Here is a 23055-nt window from a genome sequence, read left to right as displayed (position 1 = left end):
TGGAGACATTTATACATTGAAACATCCACACACCATACTATTGATACTTTTGTTAGATATTTTATTCAGGATGAAAAATCTTGATTGTTTGCACTTCTAAATTATTCTAAAGGATTCGGTCACCATTAAGCCTACATTATAAGCTATTCGTTAACTAAATCTGGCAATTTCATAATATAGAATATTCCTTTATGTGCAGCATTGTACAAAATCATACAGCTTATTTCCTCTGTGATTTATGGTTAAATTATGTTCACACCATAGAACTTGCATTATATGTCCTTAAAACAGAAACAAAATCTAAATACAGGCAAGATGCTGATTCCACAAGCCATTGCAAAGAATATACAGACATACAGTAAAGCCACATCAACATTACTATTGAATTTAGCCTTAAACCTCTTGCCCATAGAGACCCACTTATGAAACTGGCTCCTTACAACATGCGCTTTTATTATGTGCCTTTAGGCAATGTACTGTAACTATACTTCAAGTCCGTCTCAGGCCCCTTTAGGGACAACTAGCTGCTCGAAGTGCCACTGTTGCCGGGGCTGATGGGCACAGGGGCGCAGGAACAGACCCTTCTGGGTAGCGTTGCCCCCTCTCTGGTGACCTCCTGTGTCCCTCTGCTGCTTACCCCCCTCCTCCTTCACAGCTTCCAGACATCTCTGGGTCTGCAAGTGAACCACCTGGCCACTCAGCTGAAGAAAAAAAATCTATCAATTATTAATTGTCTGTATTATTATTATTATTATTATTATATCTGTGTCAAATTACAAACACCTAAATAAGTAACACTTCATACACTTCATTCACTGACCTTGATGACCCTCCACTGTGGTTTGTTGCGGGGCGGCTGATGGGCGGGGCACGGTGTTAGTACCACCCTCTCCCCTTGGGCGTGGAAACACAGCCGTCCCGCTGGCCCCCAGCGCACCTCTCCCATGGAGTTCAGCTCACAGTGCTGAAGAGAGAACAGACAGGGGAGTAAAACTTTAGTCTTCATCACTACAACAGCATCATCATGATCTTTTGATTTAGGATCTGCTCTCACTGTCTCCAATATCATCATCACCATTGTCATCATCATTGTCATGGTTACCTGGTAGCCATTGCCACTGCAGGGTGCTATGTCCATAGTGGCGCCCTGTGGACCCCGTCGTCCAGGGTAATCCGCACAATAGCCAGTGCCAACATTGTACAGCTTCAAACGTACAGGCACAATATGTTACATGATACATTCATGTTCAACATACAGCACAAGAATAACACAATATATTAGTCAAAGTATGAGGATAATGATATAATAGCTATACAAGTGTGTGTGGGGGGGTAAGTCCTACCTCCCCTGAGAGTGAAGGTCTGTCCTGGGGTATATAGAGGTCTGGGTAGATGTTAGTCAGGAACCAGTGGAAGTTACGGCAGCCCAGTCTCTTCTTCAGTCTGACTAGCTCTGTAATGTTAGGACTCTCAGACTGCACAGGGAACAGGACACATACATTCATTTGAGATCAATGCCAGACACAGACATGCGCAAACAAACATACACTGATTGTACAAAACATTAAGGACACCTGCTCTTTCCATGACAGACTGACCAGGTAAATCCAGGTGAAAGCTATAATCCCTTATTGATGTCACCTGTTAAATCCACTTCAATCAGTGTAGATGAAGAGGAGGAGACAGGTTAAAGAAGGATTTTTAAGCCTTGAGACCATTGAGACATGGATTGTGTGTGTGCCATTCAGAGGGTGAATAGGCAAGACAACATTTAAGTGCCTTTGAACAGGGTATGGTAGTAGGTTCCAGGTGCACCTGATCGGGTCAAGAACTGCAACGCTGATGGGTTTTTCACGCTCAACAGTTTCCCGTGTGTTTCAAGAATGGTCCACCAACCAAAGGACATCCAGCCAACTTGACACAACTATGGGAAGCATTGGAGTCAATATGGGCCAGCATCCCTGTAGTCCATGCCCCAAGAGCAAAAGGGGGTGCAACTCAATATTAGGAAGGTGATCCTAATGATTTGTACACTCAGTACACACACACGCCTATAGATATAAATACACGCACACACACACGTGCACACACCGCATACACACACCCTACCTGCCTGATGAAGTGAGCTAGTGTATCTCTCTTATAGTAGATTTTCCTGAAGCCATCCAGCCAGGTGTCAGCGATGCGTATCTTGTTCCTCTGGAGGATGTCTTGGTCAGGGAGGGTATAGGGCTGGTGATGGTGCCCCAAGTGAGCAACTCTGGAGCAGGGGACCACCTCCATGGAGCCCCCACACAACCACACCTGGACCGGGACAAACAGACAGACAGAGACGGAGATGCCATCACCTTTTTTGTTGGAATATGACTTCACCAAGATGAGCAGCCCAATCTACAGAAGCCTTGTAGAATCATCCGCCCATCTAAGCTCCACAGATGCAGACAGGTGTGTCTCCACTCAGACTCCATTACTTTCGCTATATTGTCAAAATGTCCTTCAAATGAAGATGTATGTGTGAATCTTAAATTGCTAGGATCACAAAAACTCACATTCACTGACACCTGTCTGCAAATACACTATCAACCAACAGTACACTGCGATCCTATTCCTCTTTATTTCCCAAGGTTTCCGTTTGCTCATCATTCCAAACCATAATTTCAATTAAACATTCCATGATGGATATAAACATTCCATAACGGCACCCTATTCACTAGTGCACTACTTTCGACCAGGGCCCATATGTAACATGCTACATAATCCTGCTAGTGAGACATTCCATCATCAATCAGCCCTTTGCATTCCATATATAACCTCCCCCTTTACCCTGATGCACAGCTCCATACACCCCCCACATAGAGAAGTCAGATTTGAAAATTCCTAATAAGACACTTTAGGGCTCTATTTTTATTGTTTTTATTTAACCTTTATTTAACTAGGCAAGTCAGTTAAGTACAAATTCTTATTTACAATGACGGCCTAACCCGGACGACGCTGGGCCAATTGTGGCCTATTCAATCCCCATTGTGGAAGGTCAGCTTTACAGCGTGATTGAAATTTAAAGGCAATGTTTCCCACAATAGTGGAGACTGTATTCTTGGTAAATGCTACATATGTCGGCTCAATCGAAAATGACCTTATATTTATATCGCGGGACCTGTAACGCTTCACTAAACATCCATTGAATTATTATAATGTCAATCCCTGTGGCTCAGTTTGTAGAGCATGGTGTTTGCAAGCCCAGCATGGTGTGTGCAACGCCAGGGTTGTGGGTTCGATTCCCACAGGGGGCCAGTACAAAAAGAAAATGCATGAAATGAAATGTATGAAAATGTATGCATTCGCTACTGTAAGTTGCTCTGGATAAGAGCGTCTGCTAAATTACTAAAATGTAATGTAAAAAATGAAAGTGACAGAATCACACATTACTTCCCAAGCAAAATTTATAATTTGAATTTGAATTTTCGCTGAGGACTATTTTTTTCCTCCATCACTCACAGCCGAAGATATTAACATTTTATATTCATCCAATGTCTGGCATGTTTTGGATGACGTGATGATGTCTTCACTGCTTGAGCTGCTCTCCATGGGCACTGAGTGCTAGTGCGAATATGAAGTTGGGCCGTATGCAACCCGGATACAGACGGTCTGTTAATCGGCAAATGTTAGTGGATTACGTTGACAACAACGGTTGGATATCTTGGACGAAGTCTCTAGTTCTTATTATACCTCTATGGTCATAACCATAACCAAGGTGGATTTTTACAAATCCACCTTTCCAGAAACAAGTCTCTCATTGTTGCCGCTTGCTATAGACCACCTTCTGTGCCCTGGACACCATATGTGAATTGATTGCCCCCCATCTATCTTCAGAGCTCGTGCTTTTAGGTGACCTAAACTGGGACATGCTCAACGCCCCGGCCATCCTACAATCTAAACTTGATGCCTCCAATCTCACACAAATTATCAATGAACCTACCAGGTACAACCCCAAATCCGTAAACACGGGCACCCTCATAGATGTCATCCTAACCAACCTGCCCTCCAAATACACCTCTGCTGTCTTCAACCAGTATCTCAGCAATCACTGCCTCATTGCCTGCGTCCATAATGGGTCTGCGGTCAAACAACCACCCCTCATCACTGTCAAACGCTCCCTAAAACACTTCAGCGAACAGGCCTTTCTAATCGACCTGGCCCGGGTATCCTAGAAGAATATTGACCTCATTCCGTCAGCAGAGGATGCCTGGTTATTCTTTAAAAGTGCTTTCCTCACCATCATAAATAAGCATGCCCCATTCAAAAAATGTACAACCAGGAACAGATATAGCCCTTGCTTCACTCCAGACCTGACTGCCCTTGACCAGCACAAAAACATCCTGTGCTGTACTGCATTAGCATCGAATAGCCCTGTGATATGCAACTTTTCAGGGAAGTTAGGAACCAATATACACAGGCAGTTAGGAAAGCAAAGGCTAGCTTTTTCAAACTGAAATTTGCATCCTGTAGCACAAACTCCAAAAAAGTTCTGGGACACTCTAAAGTCCATGGAGAATATGACCACCTCCTCCCAGATGCCCACAGCACTGAGGCTAGGAAACACTGTCACCACAGATAAATCCACGATAATTGAGAATTTCAATAAACATTTTTCTATGGCTGGCCATGCTTTCCACCTGGCGACCCCTACCCCGGTCAACAGCCCTGCACCCCCCACAGCAACTTGCCAAAGCCTCACCCATTTCTCCTTCACCCAAATCCAGATAGCTGATGTTCTGAAAGAGCTGCAAAATCTGGACCCCTACATGTCAGCCGGGCTGGACAATCTGGACCCTCTCTTTCTAAAATTATCAGCCGAAATTGTTGCAACCCCTATTACTAGCCTGTTCAACCTCTCTTTCGTATCATCTGAGATCCCCAAAGATTGGAAAGCTGCTGCGGTCAACCCCCTCTTCAAAGGGGGAGACACTCTAGAGGCAAACTACTATAGACCTATATCTATCCTACCCTGCTTCTCTAAGGTCTTCGAAAGCCAAGTTAACAAACAGATCACCGACCATTTCGAATCCCACCGTACCTTCTCCGCTATGCAATCTGGTTTCAGAGCTGGTCATGGGTGCACCTCAGCCACGCTCAAGGTCCTAAACGATATCACAACCGCCATCGATAAGAGACAATACTGTGCAGCTGTATTCATCGACCTGGCCAAGGCTTTCGACTCTGTCAATCACCACATTCTGATCGGCAGACTCAACAGCCTTGGTTTCTCAAATGACTGCCTCGCCTGGTTCACCAACTACTTCTCAGACAGAGTTCAGTGAGTCAAATCGGAGGGCCTGTTGTTCAGACCTCTGGCAGTCTCTATGGGGGTGCCACAGGGTTCAATTCTCGGGCCGACTCTTTTCTCTGTATACATCAATGATGTCGCTCTTGCTGCTGGTGATTCTCTGATCCACCTCTACGCAGACGACACCATTCTGTATACTTCTGGCCCTTCTTTGGACACGGTGTTAACTAACCTCCAGACGAGCTTCAATCCCATACAACTCTCCTTCCGTGGCCTCCAACTGCTCTTAAATGCTAGTAAAACTAAATGCATGCTCTTCAACCGATCGCTGCACGCACCTGCCCGCCCGACTAGCATCACTACTCTGGACCGTTCTGACTTAGAATATGTTGACAACTACCAATACCTAGGTGTCTGGTTAGACTGTAAACTCTCCTTCCAGATGCACATTAAGCATCTCCAATCCAAAATTAAATCTAGAATTGGCTTCCTATATCGCAACAAAGCATCCTTCACTCATGCTGCCAAACATACCCTTGTAAAACTGACTATCCTGCCGATCCTTGACTTCGGCAATGTCATTTACAAAATAGCCTCCAACACTCTACTCAGCAAACTGGATGCAGTCTATCACAGTGCCATCCGTTTTGTCACCAAAGCCCCTTATACCACCCACCACTGCGACCTGTATGTTCTCGTTGGCTGGCGCTCACTTCATATTCGTCTCCAAACCCACTGGCTCCAGGTCATCTATAAGTCTTTGCTAGGTAAAGCCCTGCCTTATCTCAGCTTACTGGTCACCATAGCAGCACCCAACCGTAGCACGCGCTCCAGCAGGTGTATTTCACTGGTCACCCCCAGTTCCAATTCCTCCTTTGGCCGCCTCTCCTTCCAGTTCTCTGCTGCCAATGACTGGAACAAACTGCAAAAATTACTGAAGCTGGAGGCTTATATCTCCCTCACTAACTTTAAGCACCAGCTGTCAGAGCAGCTCACAGATCACTCCACCTGTACACAGCCCATCTGTAAATAGCCCATCTAACTACCTCATCCCCATACTGTTATTTATTTATTTATTTATTCATTTTTGCTCCTTTGCACCCCAGTATCTCTACTTGCACATTCATCTTCTGCACATCTATCACTCCAGTGTTTAATTGCTAAATTGTAATTATTTCGCCACTATGGCCTATTTATTGCCTTACCTCCCTTATCTTACCTCACTTACACACTTAGACTTTTTAAAATCAAATCAAAGTTTATTTGTCACGTGCCCCGAATACAATAGGTGTAAACCTAACAGTGAAATGCTTACTTACAGGCTCTAACCAATAGTGCAAGAAAGGTATTAGGTGAACAATAGGTCAGTAAAGAAATAAAACGACAGTAAAAAGACAGGCTATATACAGTAGTGAGGTTATAAAAGTAGCGAGGCTACATACAGACACCGGTTAGTCAGGCTGATTGAGGTAGTATGTACATGTAGATATGGTTAAAGTGACTATGCATATATGATGAACAGAGAGGTTGGGGGGGCACACAATGCAAATAGTCCGTCTGGGTAGCCATTTGATTACCTGTTCAGGAGTCTTATGGCTTGGGGGTAAAAACTGTTGAGAAGCCTTTTTGTCCTAGACTTGGCACTCCGGTACCGCTTGCCATGCGGTAGTAGAGAGAACAGTCTATGACTGGGGTGGCTGGGGTCTTTGACAATTTTTAGGGCCTTCCTCTGACACCGCCTGGTGTAGAGGTCCTTTTTCTACTGTATGTTTGTTTATGTGTAACTGTGTGTTGTTGTTTGTGTCGCACTGCTTTGCTTTATCTTGGCCAGGTCGCAGTTGTAAATGAGAACTTGTTCTCAACTAGCCTACCTGATTAAATAAAGATGAAATAAATAAATACAAATAAATAACGTCGCTTCTTTACCCTGATGGACAACTCCATATGCTCCGCCCCCCAGAACAGCATGCCCGGATCATAACCACCCACGCTCTGGAAGAAGTGTCTGTCAATTGCTAAGACCACGCCCTCCAACGCCGGACTCCTATAGGACCATGAAAGGAGAGGAAATATCAAAAGAGTAGACAGGGATAGGTACTACTAGGGGTTGATTTTGAGCTGGACATGTCTGTAATCTCTTTATTTCACTGTAGTATTCCAGAGGTCAGACTATATTTACTGGACAGGCTCCACTGGTGAATCCTGGTCTTCCTGTTGGGACAGGGTTTCCCAGTTGAAGTCCAGTCTCCAGTCAAACACTCCCCTGTGTGGCCACTGGGTGGCGTTGTACTGGAACGTCTGCCAGTCTATCACGTCTATGATGGGGGACACCACTCTGGTCCTGGAGATGGGAGGAGATAGACACTGGGCACAGAGGAAACTCATATAACTCCTAGAACTAGATCAGAAACATTTTCTCACAAAGAAGATTAAAAACCTAAGATTTTATTTGATGGATGTAAATCTGCAGACAGATGATTGGTCAATGATAACCTATAATTTCATAAAACATCACAGAAGAAGAGCAGGGATTAAGGAAGGGAATTAAGAGGTTTGAGGGAGAGAGAGCGAGAGAGATGGAGTAGTGCCAGGCGGCAATTAAAGGACTCTGTTTAATCAACTAGTCTAAATGGCTGCTACCCTGCTGGATACAGCTCAGCAAGCAAGCTACCATGGTCCGGAGGCAATTAAGGATTGGATATAATACACAGAGACAGATCCACACAAACACAGACATACATTGTGCCATTTTGTGTGTGTGTGTGTGTGTGTGTGTGTACCTGTCCTGTGCCACTCGCTCCAATAGTGGTTCCAACCAGCCCCTGTGGCACTCGCAGTGTGAGTCCATGAAGACCAGTACCTCCCCCACAGCTCTGGCTGCACCCAGAGAGCGACACCCTGCCACGCCCAGACGCCACGTGCTGCGGACCAGACGCACCCCTTCCAGCAGCAACACATACTCACTCAGCACACTCTTCAGGTGACCTACAGATAGGGGAGGCAGGGTCAGGTGACCTACAGATAGGTGAGGCAGGGTCAGGTGACCTACAGATAGGTGAGGCAGGGTCAGGTGACCTACAGATAGGGGAGGCATGGTCAGGTGACCTACAGATAGGGGAGGCAGGGTCAGGTGACCTACAGATAGGGGAGGCAGGGTCATGTGACCTACAGATATGTGAGGCAGGGTCAGGTGACCTACAGATAGGTGAGGCAGGGTCAGGTGACCTACAGATAGGGGAGGCAGGGTCAGGTGACCTACAGATAGGGGAGGCAGGGTCAGGGTCAGACACACACAGTACCAGTCAAAAGTTTGGACACACCTACTCATTCCAGGGTTTTTCTTTATTCTTACTATTACCTACATTGTAGAATAATAGTGAAGACATCAAAACTATGAGATAACACATATGGAGTCATGTAGTAACCAAAAAAGTGTTAAACAAATCAAAATATATTTTCTTTAACCTTCTTTATTCTTCAAAGTAGCCATTTTCCTGTTGAAAAACAAATGATAGTCCCACTAAGCGCAAACCAGATGGGATGGTGTATCACTGCAGAATGCTGTGGTAGCTATGCTGGTTAGGTGTGCCTTGAATTCTAAATAAATCACTGACAGTGTCACCAGCAAAGCACCCCCACACCATCACACCTCCTCCTCCATGCTTCACGGTGGGAACCACACATGCAGAGATCATTCGTTCACCTACTCTGCATCTCACAAAGACATGGCGGTTGGAACCAAAAATCTCAAATTTGGACTCATCAAACCAAAGGACAGATTTCCACCGGTGTAATGGCCATTGCTCGTGTTTCTTGGCCCAAGCAAGTCTCTTCGTCTTATTGGTGTCGTTTAGAAGTGGTTTCTTTGCAGCAATTTGACCATGAAGGCCTGATTCACGCAGTCTCCCTGAACAGTTGATGTTGAGATGTGTCTGTTACTTGAATTCTGTGAAGCATTTATTTGGGCTGCAATTACTGAGGCTGGTAACTTTAATGAACTTATCCTCTGCAGCAGAGGTAACTCTGGGTCTTCCTTTCCTGTGGCGGTCCTCATGAGAACCAGATTCATCATAGCGCTTGATGTGTTTTGTGACTGCACTTCTTGACATTTTTTTTCTTGACATTTTCCGGATTGAATGACCTTCATGTCTTAAAGTAATGATTGGCTGTCATTTCTCTTTGCTTATTTGAGCTGTTCTTGCCATAATATGGACTTGGTCTTTTACCAAACAGGGCGATATTCTGTATACCACCCCTAACTTGTCACAACACAACTGATTGGCTCAAATGCATTAAGGAAAGAAATTCCACAAATTAACATTTAACCTCTTACATCTAGACGTTCCGCTAGCGGAACACCACTCCAATATCCAATGATAAGGCGTGGCGCAAAATACAAACTCCTCGAAAATCCGAAAACTTCCATTTTTCAAACATATGACTATTTTACACCATTTTAAAGACAAGACTCTCCTTTATCTAACCACACTGTCCGATTTCAAAAAGGCTTTACAACGAAAGCAAAACATTAGATTATGTCAGCAGAGTACCCAGCCAGAAATAATCTGACACCCATTTTTCAAGCTAGCATATAATGTCACAAAAACCAAAACCACAGCTAAATGCAGCACTAACCTTTGATGATCTTCATCAGATGACACTCCTAGGACATTATGTTATACAATACATGCATGTTTTGATCAACCAAGTACATATTTATATCAAAAACCAGCTTTTTACATTAGCATGTGACGTTCAGAACTAGCATTCCCACCGAACACTTCCGGTGAATTTACTAAATTACTCACGATAAACGTTCATAAAAAACATAAATTATTTTAAGAATTATAGATACAGAACTCCTTTATGCAATCGCGGTGTCCGATTTTAAAATAGCTTTTCGGTGAAAGCACATTTTGCAATATTCTGAGTAGATAGCTCGCCATCACGGGCTAGCTAATTTGACACCCACCAAGTTTGGTACTCACCAAACTCAGATTTACTATAACAAAAATTGGATTACCTTTGCTGTTCTTTGTCAGAATGCACTCCCAGGACTTCTACTTCAATAACAAATGTTGGTTTGGTTCCAAATAATCCATAGTTATATCCAAATAGCGGCGTTTTGTTGTGCGTTCAAGACACTATCCGAAGGGTAACGAAGGGTGACGCGCCCGGCGCGTTTCGTGACAAAAAAATTCAAAATATTCCATTACCGTACTTCGAAGCATGTGAAACGCTGTTTAAAATCAATTTTTTTGCGATTTTTCTCGTAAAAAAGCGATAATATTCCAACCGGGAGACGTCCTTTCCGTTCAAAGACTCAAAATCTAAAATGGACTCTTCACGTGCACGCGCCCGTCCCATTGTTCTCAGATCGACCACTTACCAAATGCGCAACTGTTTTTCAGCCTGGGACAGCAGAGTCATCATTCAACGTTCTGGCGCCTTCTGAGAGCCTATGGGAGCCTTAGAAAGTGTCACGTTACAGCAGAGATCCTTTGTTTTGGATAGAGATGACAAAGAAGGCCAAGAAATGGTCAGACAGGGTACTTCCTGTACAGAATCTTCTCAGGTTTTGGCCTGCCATTTGAGTTCTGTTATACTCACAGACACCATTCAAACAGTTTTAGAAACTTTGGAGTGTTTTCTATCCAAAGCTACTAATTATATGCATATTCTAGTTTCTGGGCAGGAGTAATAACCAGATTAAATCGGGTATGTTTTTTATCCGGCTGTGAAAATACTGCCCCCTATCCATAACAAGTTAACAAGACACACCTGTTAATTGAAATGCATTCCAGGTGACTACCTCACGAAGCTGGTTGAGAGAATGCCAAGAGTGTGCAAAGCTGTCATCAAGGCAAAGGGTGGCTACTTTGAAGAATCTCAAATATAAAATATATTTGGATTTGTTTAACACTTTTTGGGTTACTACATTATTCCATATGTGTTATTTCATAGTTTTGATGTCTTCGCTATTAGTCTACAATGTAGAAAATCGTTTTTTTCTTAAAACCTGGAATGAGTAGTGGTGTCCAAACTTTTGACTGGTACTGTATGCCCAATTCCAAATGAACCCCAGGGATGGATGTGTACAGTAATAACATGGGCATAGCACAACTCGGATTATAGGTGGAAGTTTGGTCATAATGCTAAGACCTATCCTTTCAGACAACTGCAAAAGGGTTTGGGACACTTGGGGGCTAGGGGGCTAGGGGTCTATTCAGAATCTGGCACTAGAAAATAGTTGAATATGGTGAGAATAGAGTGAACAAGTTTCGTCTGATATGCAGTGATGTTGTAGTGGTACTTTAGACTAATTAGATACAACTCGTGCCTATTGTTTGAGTACTGTCTTCTTCACGCACCATGCTGACTGAGGTCGTCCACGAGCAGGACCTCGCGCAGGTACTCCTTGGGCGCAGTGTCGAGCACGCTGTGCACGGTGCGGAGGAGCGTGGACCAAGCCTCGTCATGGAAACATATCACCACGCTCGCGGACGGCAGCGACTCACTGTAACGCTCAACGAGGCACCTGTCAAAGCATTCCCATTGATTGACAGGGGTATAGACGCACGAGTAATTACGCACGAACCCATTAGCTTTACTAAACAATATACCATATTTCGTAGTTAGTGAGATCTTGAAATTAGACTACATATTTGTCATTGATAGCTCTTGTCGACTTATCTTATCTAGTTATTTTGGATACGTTGTTGAAGAGACCTTTTTTTGGCGTGGTGCGCTCCTTGGGAACATGCAGGGCACTTACGAAGGATGGCGAGCCTCGGGCAATCTGCGGTGCAGTGAGATCCGTTCGCTCACCAGCTCGTTGAAGCCGTATTTCTGCAGAGCAGACTTCTCCATGTCCCTCTCTAGCCCCTCCAGCTTCAGCCGCACCGGTCTCCCCATATCCCCGTGCGTCGGTAGCACCGGGACCGCTGATTCCTTCTTGGCGCTCGATATAACCATCCGGTAACTCCCCTTCCTCGGCGGCGGAGCTGGGTTCCTCACCTGGGTTGAGGGCACGAGGAGAAGCTGGTCCTCCTGCAGCGAGCTCAGCGGCGCGAGACCGAGATTATGCTCCTGTTTGAGACGGTCCCAGGAATCCACGATCACCTCCAAATCCGGTGGACCAGAGAGCCGCTGGAAGGGACGGCGGGGCGAGTTGGGCGGTGTCTGGGTCTGATCCCGAAAGACCAGGTCCATGAGGGCCAACGTGGCCACGGATAGAACGAGGATAAGTAACCAGAGACAGAGCATCACCCGCCGGCATGGTCTGGGTCTGCTCCAAATCCGCATGGTGAGAGGGAGAGAGAGAGAGGAGAGGGACGGGTTCACATAGAGAAGTCAGCGCTGAATCTTATTCCCCTCATCAAATTTGACTGGGGACAACATGGTCAGATGCTGCACCTTTTGGCTACAACTTTTTAACCATGACGTTTCAGTCTTGCAATGGATAGTCCGTAATCATGACCAAATGGAATTACGCATAGATGTTGTTCTTTAGTTTTTGTCCATAACGGTGTCCTTCCAAAGACCTGCAGCGCTGAACACGTTAGCGCTTCGTTTCACCTCCGACAAATGTGGTTTCCGCTTATGTCCCTTGTTCTGTGATACTCATTGCTGTTGGAGTGAGGTGCGTAAAATATGTCCTTCCACCGCGCCCCTGTGGTCCTAACGCGAGAATTAACCCCTGCAAGAATAGCGGATTTGAAGGCCACACCTGTTCAAACACCTTGCTTGCTCTATCACCGTAATGACTAAATGGCAATAACAGTTTAGGAAATCAATATCCAGGCCTATAGCCCTATAAGTGAATAGAAAATAGAGGCAAATAACAAAAACACATTAAATCATCCAAATATGGCTAAAATTCTATATATCTGTCACAAGAAAATATTTAGCCATCATTATATCTGATGTCAACTTCTAAAAGAAGGGGAAACATAAACGGAGAACAGATTGTCATCAACATAGGCCTCGATTCAACCCTTAGCGCTGATGACCTGAGCTACAGCGAGATAGAAATGTAAAGCATTCCCGCGTTCGGAGACTACATTCATAGTATAACGCTGCATATGTCGGCTCAATCGCGCTACCGAGCTGATTTCCAGCGCTACGGATTGAATCGAGCCCATAGTTTATTTGTGTATGCGAGTACTGCGCCCCTCCTCGCGGCTAGCTCGAGGCAGCATCACTCCCCGGTCAGACATCAGAGTTATTACCCGGGCCAGCTGGCCAACGGCCTCGCGGTCCCATGACTGGCTGTTTGCGCTGTGAAGCCGGCGGCTGCAGACTCGATCTCTCCGGTTTTCACATTGATTCTTGGCAGCCACCGTGGCTGTTTTCTTCCCTGCTGTTGGAAGCAGGGTGCCTGGCTCCACACCGCCCAAAGTCTCCTCTTCCCTCCCTTCGTAGACTTTTAGTTTCATCATATTTTATATGAGAACCATGCGTTTTCTATTGTTGTCCTGTTATCAGCACACTGTGGCCCATTTCAACAGTAGGCTGTAATGCTACAGTGTGAAGGTGCATTTGGAGAAGTGTTGAAATGGGCCACAGTGTGATGATAACAGGACAACAATAGAAAACGGTCTACATAGTCATGTCTATCTCTATCTTGACTCTCTGTATGTGTCTCTACTTATGTCATCACTCTGTCAATACTACCCAACACTAACAGACAGGCATTCCAAGACAGAGTTAGTTCTGTTAGTGTTGGGCAGTGTTGACAGAATTAGTTCTGTCTTGGCATGCCTGTCTGTAGGTGTTGGGTACTGTTGACAGTTAGTTCAGTCTTTAGCATTAGTTTCTCTGTAATTACATTGAGTGAGTGGGTGGTAGGATCTGTGTGTCCACCTCTAAAGCCTCCCCCTGGTCAGGATGACAGGGCAGAGACATCATTCTCCCTGAGGCCCCTGGGTAATGATGCTGTCCACAGGGCTCTGGTGGCTCAAGGGTGAAGTCTTTCCTAGGATCAGCTTTCCCTCCCCAAATCCTAACATTAACCATTAGTGGGGACAATGAAAAACTGACCCAAGATCAGCGTCTAACGGAAACGTCACCCTACACCTGATTACACAGGAGGACATACCTGGAGAGAGAGAAGCCGAGAAAGAGATAGAGTGAAGGAGAGGATGAAAAGGAAAGAGAGGGAAGGGAAGAGAGGTGAAGAGAGCGTAAAGTAAGGGAGAGAGAAAGACAGACTAAGTGACAGAGGGGGCGAGAGGTAAGAGGATCTATCAAGAAAATGAAAGAGGGGAATGTGAGAAAGAGGACAGAGAGACCTTTCAGTCGAACTGTTAAAAATCAGGACAGAAGTTGTACAGAATGTTTCATGTATTTAGTCCCTCCCCCTACTGCCAATTGACATGGCACAGAACAGGTTGTTGACCCCTTGACCTTTAGTTGATCTAATAGGATGGAACTCATAAGTCATTTACCCAATTAAAGAACAGTACATTTCCATCTGCACACAGAAGAACGTTTCCGTATGATCCACCCTCCTGCCAAAAGAGAAACATCTAAATTCCCAGACCACCACACAAACAGACATACAAGGATGTAGACTCTGCACACACACACACACAGCTCGACCCACGCATCCTCCTCAGGAATGTTCCTGCATTCCTTCCCCCTCTAGAAGCCATGCAGTGCTGTAAGTAGGGAGAGGGAAAGTGCTTGCTTGTAACCAACAGCCCCTAACACACATACAGGCACACATGCACAAATCAAAATGAAGTGACTATGCATAGATAATAAACAGTGAGTAGCAGCATTGTATAAAACAAATTGGTGGGGGGGTCAATATAACAGTCCCGTGGCCATTTGATGAATTGTTCAGCAGTCTTATGGCTGGGGCTAGAAGCTGTTAAGGAGCCTTTTGGTCCTAAACTTGGCGCTCCGGTACCACTTGCCGTGCGGTAGCAGAAAAAACAGTGTATGACTTGGGTGACTGGAGTCTCTGACAATTTTATGGGATTTTCTCTGACACCGCCTATTATATAGGTCCTGGATTGCAGGAAGCTTGGCCTGAGTGATGTACTGGGCCGTACACACTACCCTCTGTAGCGCCTTACGGTCAGATGCCGAGCAGTTGCCATACCAGGCGGTGATGCAACCGGTCAGGATGCTCTCGATGGTGCAGTTGTAGAAGTTTTTACACCATACACACTTAAACACGTACACACACACACACACACTCTGAAAACACACACACACCGAAAACACACTCACGGTCCAGGGTCATGACATGGCTAGACACACTCCCTTCCCCACTATACCCAACAAGAGTGTGACCTGTTCTTCTCAACTCTGGGTAGTCTGTGTACTCTTCACAGTAATCAATGTTAGTATCCTCTGGTTGTACAGATGTGATTAATGGTGTTGGTTTTGGGTGATATTCAGGGTACCATGCCTGGATTGCTGGTCTGAAAACATTCCTATTTTTGTTTTTGCAGTCAGTGACGTGTAGAGTCTGGAGTCTTGTTATGTCTGGATAGACTGGGGCTCACTGAGACGGAATAGTGCTGCACTCAGCTGGAGGTTTAGAAGTACTGCACTTCAGTCTTGCTCTCTCCGCTTTCAATTTGAATTTAAGGGGCTTTATTGGCATTGGAAACATGTGTTTACATTGCCAAGGCAAGTGAAATAGATAATAAACAAAAGTGAACAGTAAACATTACACTCACAAATTTCCAAAATAATAAAGACATTTCAAATGTCATTATGTCTATATAGAGTGTTGTAATGATGAGCAAATAGTTAAAGTACAAAAGGGAAAATAAATATAAATGTGGATTGTATTTACAATGGTGTTTGTTCTTCACTGGTTGCCCTTTCTTGTGGTAACAGGTCACAAATCTTGCTGCTGTGATGGAAAAATGTGGCATTTCACCCAACAGATATGGGAGTTCATCACAATTGGATTTGTTTTCGAACTCTTTGTGGGTCTGTGTAATCTCAGGTCAAAATGTATCTCTAATATGGTCATACATTTGGCCGGAGGTTGGGAAGTGCAGCTCAATTTCCACCTCATTTTGTGGGCAGTGTGCACATAGCCTGTCTTCTCTTGAGAGCCAGCTCTGCCTACTGTGGCCTTTCTCAATAGCAAGACTATACTCACTGAGTCTGTACTTAAATTTGGGTCAGTCATAGTGGGTCAGTCACAATATGTGAAGTAATTATCTTTTTGTTTTCTCGTGATTTGGTTGGGTCTAATTGTGTTGCTGTCCTGGGGCTGTGTTTGTGAACAGAGCCCCAGGACCAGCGTGCTTAGGGGACTCTTCTCCAGGTTCATCTCTCTGTAGGTGATGGCTTTGTTATGGAAGGTTTAGGAATCGCTTCCTTTTAGGTGGTTGTAGAATTTAACAGCGCTTTTCTGGATTTTGATAATTAGTGGGTAACGGACTAATTCTGCTCTACATGCATTATTTGGTGTTTTACGTTGTACACAGAGGATATTTTTGCAGAATTCTCCATGCAGAGTCTCAATTTGGTGTTTGTCCCATTTTGTGAATTCTTGGTTGGTGAGCGGACCCAGACCTCACAACCATAAAGGGCAATGGGTTCTATGACTGATTCAAGTATTTTTAGCCAGATCCTAATTGGTATGTTGAATTTTATGTTCCTTTTGATGGTGTAGAAGGCCCTTCTTGCCTCTCAGATCGTTCACAGCTTTGTGGAAGTTACCTGTGGCGTTGATGCCTAGGTATGTATAGTTTTTTTGTGTGCTCTAGATGGAATTTGTATTTGTGGTCCTGGCAACTGGACCTTTTTTGGAACACTATTATTTTTGTGTTACTGAGATTTACTGTCAGGGTCCAGATCTGACAGAATCTGTGCAGAATATCTAGGTGCTGCTGTAGGCCCTCCTTGGTTGGTGACAGAAGCATCAGATCATCAGCAAACAGTAGAGATTTGACTTTAGATTCTAGTAGAGTGAGTCCGGGTGCTGCAGACTGTTCTAGTGCCCTCGACAATTCATTGATATATACAGTGCATTCGGAAAGTATTCAGACTCTTTTCATTTTGTTACATTACAGCCTTATTCTAAAATGGATTAAATTGTTTGTTTTCCTCATCAATCTACACCCAATAACCCATAATGACAAGGTCAAAACAGTAAAAAAATAAAATTGGAAATATCACATTTACACAGTTGTTTGCCAAGATGCCAAGCATCACGTTTCGAGGAAACCTGGCACCATCCCTAAGGTGAAGCATGGTGGTGGCAGCATCATGCTGTGGGTTATGTTTTTCAGCGGCAGGGACTGGGAGACTAGTCAGGATCGAGGGAAAGATGAACGGAGCAAAGTACAGAGAGATCTTTGATGAAAACCTTCTCCAGAGCACTCAGGACCTCAGACGGGGGTGAAGGTTCACCTTCTATCAGGACAATGACCCTAAGCACACAGCCAAGACAACGCAGGAGTCGCTTCGGGACAAATATCTGAATGTCCTTGAGTGGTCCAGCCAGAGCCCGGACTTGAACCCGATCAAACATCTCTGGAGAGACCTGAAAATAGCTGTGCAGCGACGCTCCCCATCCAACCTGACAGAGCTTGAGAGGATCTGCAGAGAAGAATGGGAGAAACTCCCCAAATACAGGTGTGGCGAGCTTGTAGCGTCATACCCAAGAAGACTCGAGGCTGTAATCACTGCCAAAAGTGCATCAACAAATTACTGAGTAAAAGGTCTGAACACTTATGTAAAAGTGATATTTCAGTTTTTAATTTTTATTAATTTGCTAAAATGTCTAAAAACCTGTTTTTGCATTGTCATTATGGGGTAGAGGGTGTAGATTGATGAGAGGAAAAATGTTTAATCAATTTTAGAATAAGTCTGAATACTTTCTGAATGCACTGTGGAAAGAAATGTTTTTTTTTTGCTGTAGGGGTCTGAATACTTTCTGAATGCACTGTATGTTGAAGAGGGTGGGGCTTAAGCGGCATCCCTGTCACAGCCCATGGCCCTGTGGAAAGAAATGTTTTTTTGCCAATTTTAACCACACACTTATTGTTTGTGTACATTCATTTTATAATGTTGTTTTTCCCCCAACACCACTTTCCATCAATTTGTATAGCAGACCCTCATGCCGAAGCTTTTTTGAAATCAACAAAACATGACTTTGCCTTTGTTTTGGTTTGTTTGTTGGTCAATTAGGGTGTGCAGGGTGAATACGTGGTCTATCGTAATTTGGTAAGTACTTTGTTTTCACTGAGGAAATGTACTCGTTGGCTGATAATGATAATGCAGATGATTTTGCTGTTGTTGCTGTTGACCCATATCTCACGGTAGTTATTGGGGTAAAATTTGTCTCCACTTTTGTGGATTGGGGTGATCAGTCCTTGGTTCCAAATATTGGGGAAGAAGCCAGAGGATGATGTTAAAAAGTTTAAGCATAGCCAATTGGAATTTGTCTGTATATTTTATCATTTCATTTAGGATACCATCAACCCCACAGGCCTTTTTGAGTTTGAGGGTTTGTATTTTGTCCTGGTAATTCATTCAATGTAATTGGAGAATCCAGTGGGTTCTAGTAGTCTTTAATAGTTGATTCTAAGATTTGTATTTGATCATGTATATGTGTTTGCTGTTTGTTCTTTGTTAAAGAGCCCAAAATATTGGAGAAGTGGTTTACCCATACATCTCCGTTTTGGATAGATAACTCTTTGTGTTTTTGTTTGTTTAGTATTTTCCAATAAGTGGTTAGATTCTATAGATTCTTTAATTACATTGAGCTGATTTCTGACGTGCTGTTCCTTCTTTTTCCGTGGTGTATTTCTGTATTGTTTTAGTGATTCACCATAGTGAAGATGTAGACTCAGGTTTTCTGGGTCTCTATGTTTTTGGGTGGATAGGTTTCTCAATTTCTTTCTTAGGTTTTGCATTCTCCATCAAACCATTTGTCATTGTTGTTAATTTTCTTAGGTTGTCTGCTTGAAATGTTTAGATTTGATAAGGAAGCTGAAAGGTCAAATATACTGTTTAGATTTTCTACTGAGAAGTTTACAGCTTCACTATTACAGTGAAACATTTTGTCCAGGAAGTTGTCTAAAATGATTGAATTTGTTGTTGCCTAATTGTTTTTTGGTAGGTTTCCACACTACTTTTGTCACGATCGTGAGAAAAGACGGACCAAGGCGCAGCGTGATTTGAGTTCCACATACTTTTAATCCAAAGTGAAACTACAACAAACAATAAACAAACACCGACCGTGAACAAACAGAGCGCACATCAGCACTCAACAAAACAATATCCCACAAGGCAGGTGGGAGAAAGGGCTTCCTAAATATGATCCCCAATTAGAGGCAACGATTACCAGCTGCCTCTAATTGGGAACCATACAAACCACCAACATAGAAATACAATGACTAGAACACCCCCCTAGTCACACTCTGACCTAAACACCATAGAGAACCAAGGGCTTTCTATGGTCAGGGCGTGACAACTTTCCTTTCAACTATAGCATTTCCTAATATTATTCCGTTGCCTTGGCTTTGATGCCTCATGATTGAGTATTGCTCTGTTCAAGTGGACTGTGATTTTGCTGTGATTTGATAGGGGTGTCAGTGGGCTGACTGAATGCTCAGAGAATCTGGGTTGAGGTCAGTGATGAAATATTCTACACTACTACTGCCAATAGATGAGCTATAGGTGTACCTACCGTAGGAGTCCCCTCAAAGCCTACCATTGACTATGTACATACCCAGCGTGGGACAGATCTGCAGGAATTGTGACCTGTTTTTGTTGGTGTAGTTGGTGTAGTTGTGCCTAGGGCATATGGGCGAGGGAATGCTGTCTCCTCCAGGTAGGTGTTTGTCCTCCTGTGTGCTGAGGGTGTCAGGTTCTTGTCCAGTTGTGGAATTTAGGTTGGCACAGACTAGTACATGTCCCTGGGCCTGGAAATGATTGATTTCCCCCTCCAGGATGGAGAAGCTGTCTTCATTAAAGTATGGGGATTCTAGTGGGGGGGTATACAGTAGGTAGCACACAGGAGGACATTTTTCTCTGTTAAGATAATTTCCTTTATAATTTCTAGCCAAATATAAAATGTCCTGTTTTTTTTTTATTCAATAGAGTGAGTTAGGTCTACTCTATACCAAATTAGCACACCCCCTGAGTCCCTTCCCTGTTTCACACCTGGTAGTTTGGTGGATGGGACTACCAGCTCTCTGTAACCTAGAGGGCAACCAGTGGGTCCATCTCCTCTATACCATGTTTCTTGTAGGATGACAACGTCTGTATTTCAAATTTTTTGGTGAAGTCCAGGTTCCTGCTTTTTAGGCCAAATGCAGATGACGCCAGGCCTTGGATATTCCAGGATTAAATAGTGATTGTTTGTGTTCCATAAAGTGTACAATTTTGTTAGTCGTGTGGTTTGGCCTCAGACAAGTAAGTGTGAGCTCTCTCCCCCCCATCTCTACCCATCTCTGTCGTTCTCTCTCCTTCTAGCTCTCTCACGCACACCTCCTGACTATTTCTATTGTGTGTAGAGTGTAGGTACATTTATTTAATGATCCCCAACATTAAATCTCAGAGAATAATACAAATAATATTTGTTTTTGGTCCTTTATGATCCTAGTTCATATTTTGATTGATGAAGGATGACACATTGAGTCTGACTGAGGAAGGATAGGGTGATTAGATTGGATGCTTATCTTGTCAAAAACGATGTTAGTAGAGTATAATTTAAAGGTTCATCAGACACCACCATGTGATGGCCGGACTGTTGCCCAAATTATTGACTATATTGACGAGAACACGCAGGTAGGTAGCCTACTCAACTTCACTGGCCAATCAAATCATCGTCACCATCATCATCAATCAATTATAGACAATTTCTACTCCAAAACTGTCAGGAATGCAGGACTCTTTCTAGAGCTCTGACCTGAAGATCACGGACATCATGATTAGACCTTGTTTTTTTCAGAGTTCCCAGGTGTAATGACATCACCATAAATCAAGAGAATGCCAGACGTTGATGTCAAAGTTTGATGACAAAATTTGTCCACAAGAAGAACAGCCACGAGAACTTCCTGTTCAAGTGAGCACAGCACAAGGTAAGTACAAAAATGTATTGAATGCTGCTGCATAAAGGTAATATGCCAGGGAGATGCAGTTGAAGTCAGAAGTTTACATACACTTAGGTTGGAGTCATTAAAACTCGTTTTTCAACCACTCCACAAATGTCTTGTTAACAAACTATAGTTTTGGCAAGTTGGTTAGGACATTTACTTTGTGCATGACACAAGTAATTTTTACAACAAATGTTCAGAGACAGATTATTTCACTTATAATTCACTGTATCACAATTCCAGTGGGTCAGAAGTTTACATACACTAAGTTGACTGTGCCTATAAAACAGCTTGGATAATTACAGAATTCCAAAAGAAAATAGCAAAGACCTCAGAAAAAAATTGTAGACCTTCTCAAGTCTGGCTAATCCTTGGGATAAATTTCCAAATGCCTGAAGGTAACACGTTCATCTGTACAAACAATAGTACGCAAGTATAAACTGCATGGGACCACACAGCCGTCACACCGCTCAGGAAGGAGACGCGTTCTGTCTCCTAGAGATGAACGTACTTTGGTGCGAAAAGTGCAAATCAATCCCAGAACAACAGCAAAGGACCTTGTGAAGATGCTGGAGGAAACATGAACAAAAGTATCCATATCCACAGTAAAACGAGTCCTATATCGACATAACCTGAAAGGCCGCACAGCAAGGAAGAAGCCACTGCTACAAAACTGCCATAAAAAAAGCCAGACTACGGTTTGCAACTGCACATGGGGACAAAGATCGTACTTTTGGAGAAATGTCTTCTGGTCTGATGAAACAAAAATAGAACTGTTTGGCATAATGACCATCGTTATGTTTGGAGGAAAAAGGGGGATTCTTGCAAGCCGAAGAGCACCATCCCAACCGTGAAGCACAGAGGTGGCAGCATCATGTTGTGGGGGTGCTTTGCTGCAGGAGGGACTGGTGCACTTCACAAAATAGATGGGAGCATGAGGATGTAAAATTATGTGGATATATTGAAGCAACATCTCAAGACATCAGTCAGGAAGATAAAGCTTGGTCGCAAATGGGTCTTCCAAATGGACAATGACCCCAAGCATACTTCCAAAGTTGTGGCAAAATGGCTTAAGGACAACAAAGTCAAGGTATTGAGTAGCCATCACAAAGCCCTTACCTCAATCCTATAGAAAATGTGTGGGCAGAACTGAAAAAGCATGTGCGAGCAAGGAGGTCTTCAAACCTGACTCAGTTACACCAGCTCTGTCAGGAGGAATGGGCCAAAATTCACCCAACTTATTGTGGGAAGCTTGTGGAAGGCTACCCGAAACATTTGACCCAAGTTAAACAATTTAAAGGCAATGCTACCAAATATTAATTGAGTGTATGTTAACTTCTGACCCACTGGGAATGTGATGAAAAAAATAAAAGCTGAAATAAATCATTCTCTCTACTATTATTCTGACATTTCACATTCTTAAAATAAAGTGGTGATCCTAACTGACCTAAGACAGGGAATGTTTACTAGGATTAAATGTCAGGGATTGTGAAAAACGTAGTTTAAATGTATTTGGCTAAGGTGTATGTAAACCTCCGACTTCACTGTATGTATACTGTAGCTAAGAAAGTAATACTAAGTGTATGTTGTGTAGTAAGTTGTTAGTACCCTATGTGCCTCACCCTAATAATTTGATCCCTTTCCCCCTCATAACTTAGCCTAATGTTCTGACTTGGTGCTGCAGAT

General features: G+C 43.7%; 1 protein-coding gene across 1 annotated transcript; it reads right to left on the bottom strand.

Moving 5' to 3' along the window:
* Positions 1-44: 44 nt before the first annotated feature.
* LOC106588874 (polypeptide N-acetylgalactosaminyltransferase 15) lies at positions 45-13124 on the bottom strand. Its single transcript, XM_014178376.2, has 10 exons — positions 12060-13124; positions 11656-11822; positions 8065-8269; positions 7464-7625; positions 7211-7328; positions 2110-2304; positions 1344-1475; positions 1103-1204; positions 821-964; positions 45-701 (listed from the first exon to the last, which is right to left on the bottom strand). Exons 1-10 carry the CDS (start codon positions 12587-12589, stop codon positions 501-503), a joined length of 1956 nt encoding a protein of 651 aa, XP_014033851.1. The 5' UTR covers positions 12590-13124; the 3' UTR covers positions 45-500.
* Positions 13125-23055: the final 9931 nt, after the last annotated feature.

Source organism: Salmo salar, chromosome ssa27, assembly GCF_905237065.1.
Source record: "Salmo salar chromosome ssa27, Ssal_v3.1, whole genome shotgun sequence".
Lineage (NCBI taxonomy): Eukaryota > Metazoa > Chordata > Actinopteri > Salmoniformes > Salmonidae > Salmo > Salmo salar.
The sequence above is the reverse complement of the archived record's forward strand: the minus strand, read 5'-3'. Positions and strand labels throughout refer to the sequence as shown.